Genomic DNA, 2,114 nt, shown 5'->3' on the forward strand with positions numbered 1-2,114 from the left:
TGAAAAACGTTCCTAAAGGGATCTGAGACAACAGGAAATGGGTTTGTACTTCTGAGTTGCTCAAGATCATGCTTATGAAGGACATTCTATATCGTTTTGAGCAAGTTTTGTGTTGCTTTTGTTAAAACTTAAAAACTGAAAAAAACTTAACAATTAAACATAATTTTAAAGAAAAGACAGCCTGGGTTAGAAGCTAGGTATCCCACGTCAGCACGTGCCCTGCCCATCCTGGGGTTCTGGGGCCCGGGCCAGGACAGTCAGGCTAAACTGACTCTAGGCCACGCGGACCCCGTGGGGCGGGGCGGAACCTGGCAGGGCGCCACTGACCGCTGGGGCCAGAGCCCTGCCGGGAAAGGAGGGCTTCCGCCTTGCAACGCAGCTCGAAACGAATCAGCAGCCGCCCAGCAGGCCTCCCGCCCGTATTTCCCCGCGTCCATCCCTCTGTCCCACGGTCGGTGGGTCAGCGGAGCCTGATGGAGGTCTTGGGCTCTGGGCACTATGTTGGAGGCGGCATCAGGTCCATGGCGGCGGCGGCCCTGTCTGGCCTGGCGGTGCGGCTGTCGCGCTCGCAGGGGACCCGCGGCTCGTACGGCGCCTTCTGCAAGACGCTCACGCGCACGCTGCTCACCTTCTTCGACCTGGCCTGGCGGCTGCGCAAGAACTTCTTCTACTTCTACATCCTGGCCTCGGTGATTCTCAACGTCCACCTGCAGGTATATATTTAGAGCCACTAACTTTATGGCATTTGGGGGCTCCTCGGCAGGATGGCTGACTTCCACCCACCTGCTCACCCACCCTAGAGCAAAGCGACCAACTCCGCTCGTGCATGCAGACTTGCCACTCATTCTTTCCATTGCCTCATCTTTTAGTATAAATGGGTGGCAAAAAAAGAAAAAAAAATCGGCATTTGTGGAAAGCCTGCAATATAACCAAAATCGTCTAAGACAGAATGAAAAATTGACTCTCAAGTAAATATTGGAAGGAACAGAATATAGCTTAAAAATTTGAAAATCCTTAAACATATCTGAGAAGTTTTTGCATCCGTAAAACAAAACAGCGCGAACTTTAGGAAATGACAATTGGCACAGAATGCAATAAGAAAAAAAAAAAAGAAAAACGGGGAAAGGTAACTAAAAACCTAAGGAAAGATAAACTGAACAAGGATGGCTCAGATAGCAGGCAAAGCTTCCAATTAGAATCGAAGTGAATAGACCCAATTGAATGGAATGAACTCTAAGCAATAGATGGATTGAATAATAAGCTGGAGGACATTAATAACATGTTCTGGAAGGCATACATTTCTTCAACCCAAAGGAAAAAAAAATGACAGAAACTACAGGGAAAAACATTAAAAACTGTGCAAGAAACTCATGTTTCACATATGAAGCAACCTCAGATTTTGAGCAGTTGCTAAAAGTGTGAGAAAGGGAATCTGTTTGAATACTGGCACATGGATCAAGACTCTGGAGTCGGTGATGACAAAATCCAATCAGAGCATTCCACTTTGCTATTCATTGAACCAGGTAGCCAACAGAAGAGTTAAAAATTAGTGATATGACTATATTCAGGGGGAAGGAGAGCTGAGGGGGGCGGCAGGAAGTCAGCAGAAAATGCCTCATGTCATCAAGTCAAGAAATAGTAATAAAGGCATGCTATTGAAAAAGAGGGGTATAATCTCTAAACAAGCATGTGTAAAAGTTTGTGTTTCTGATTTGGGGATGCAAGAGTTGAGAAGGACAGTTTTATTACTTTTCATTCTATGTCTTTTTTCTACTGTTTGATTTTTAAAAACTATACACATGTATTGCTTTTGCTTCGATTAAAAATTAAGATATTAAGATGAATTTATTGCATTTAGAATGAAATTTGGAGGGCGGTGCTAAGAGTATCAGGTGGACTCTGAGTTAAAATAAGTGCCTTCCTGTCTTTCTTCAGTAGTATCTGTATATCCTACAAGGTTCCTGGGTGATCACACAAACTATGATTTCCTTGACTTTGTAAATGTCTTGTTTCCAAACAGATCACAGGCCATATGGAAATACTTTAAAACTAAAAAATGGGCTGGGCGGGGTGGCTCACACCTGTAATCCCAGCACTTTGGGAGGCCAAGGCGG

The 2,114-nt window shown here is 44.9% G+C and overlaps 1 protein-coding gene across 1 annotated transcript; it reads left to right on the forward strand.

Moving 5' to 3' along the window:
• Positions 1-316: 316 nt before the first annotated feature.
• Positions 317-1,844, forward strand: SMIM10 (small integral membrane protein 10). The gene has a single exon (XM_012001335.1). It carries the CDS (start codon positions 474-476, stop codon positions 723-725), a length of 252 nt encoding a protein of 83 aa, XP_011856725.1. The 5' UTR covers positions 317-473; the 3' UTR covers positions 726-1,844.
• The last annotated feature ends 270 nt before the right edge of the window (positions 1,845-2,114 follow it).

Source organism: Mandrillus leucophaeus, unplaced genomic scaffold (genome assembly GCF_000951045.1).
Source record: "Mandrillus leucophaeus isolate KB7577 unplaced genomic scaffold, Mleu.le_1.0 Scaffold659, whole genome shotgun sequence".
Lineage (NCBI taxonomy): Eukaryota > Metazoa > Chordata > Mammalia > Primates > Cercopithecidae > Mandrillus > Mandrillus leucophaeus.

What these genes read in the sequence shown, in the direction of transcription:
- SMIM10 (XM_012001335.1), top strand. Translation starts at nt 474, where the DNA reads ATGGAGGTCTTGGGCTCTGGGCACTATGTTGGAGGCGGCATCAGGTCC.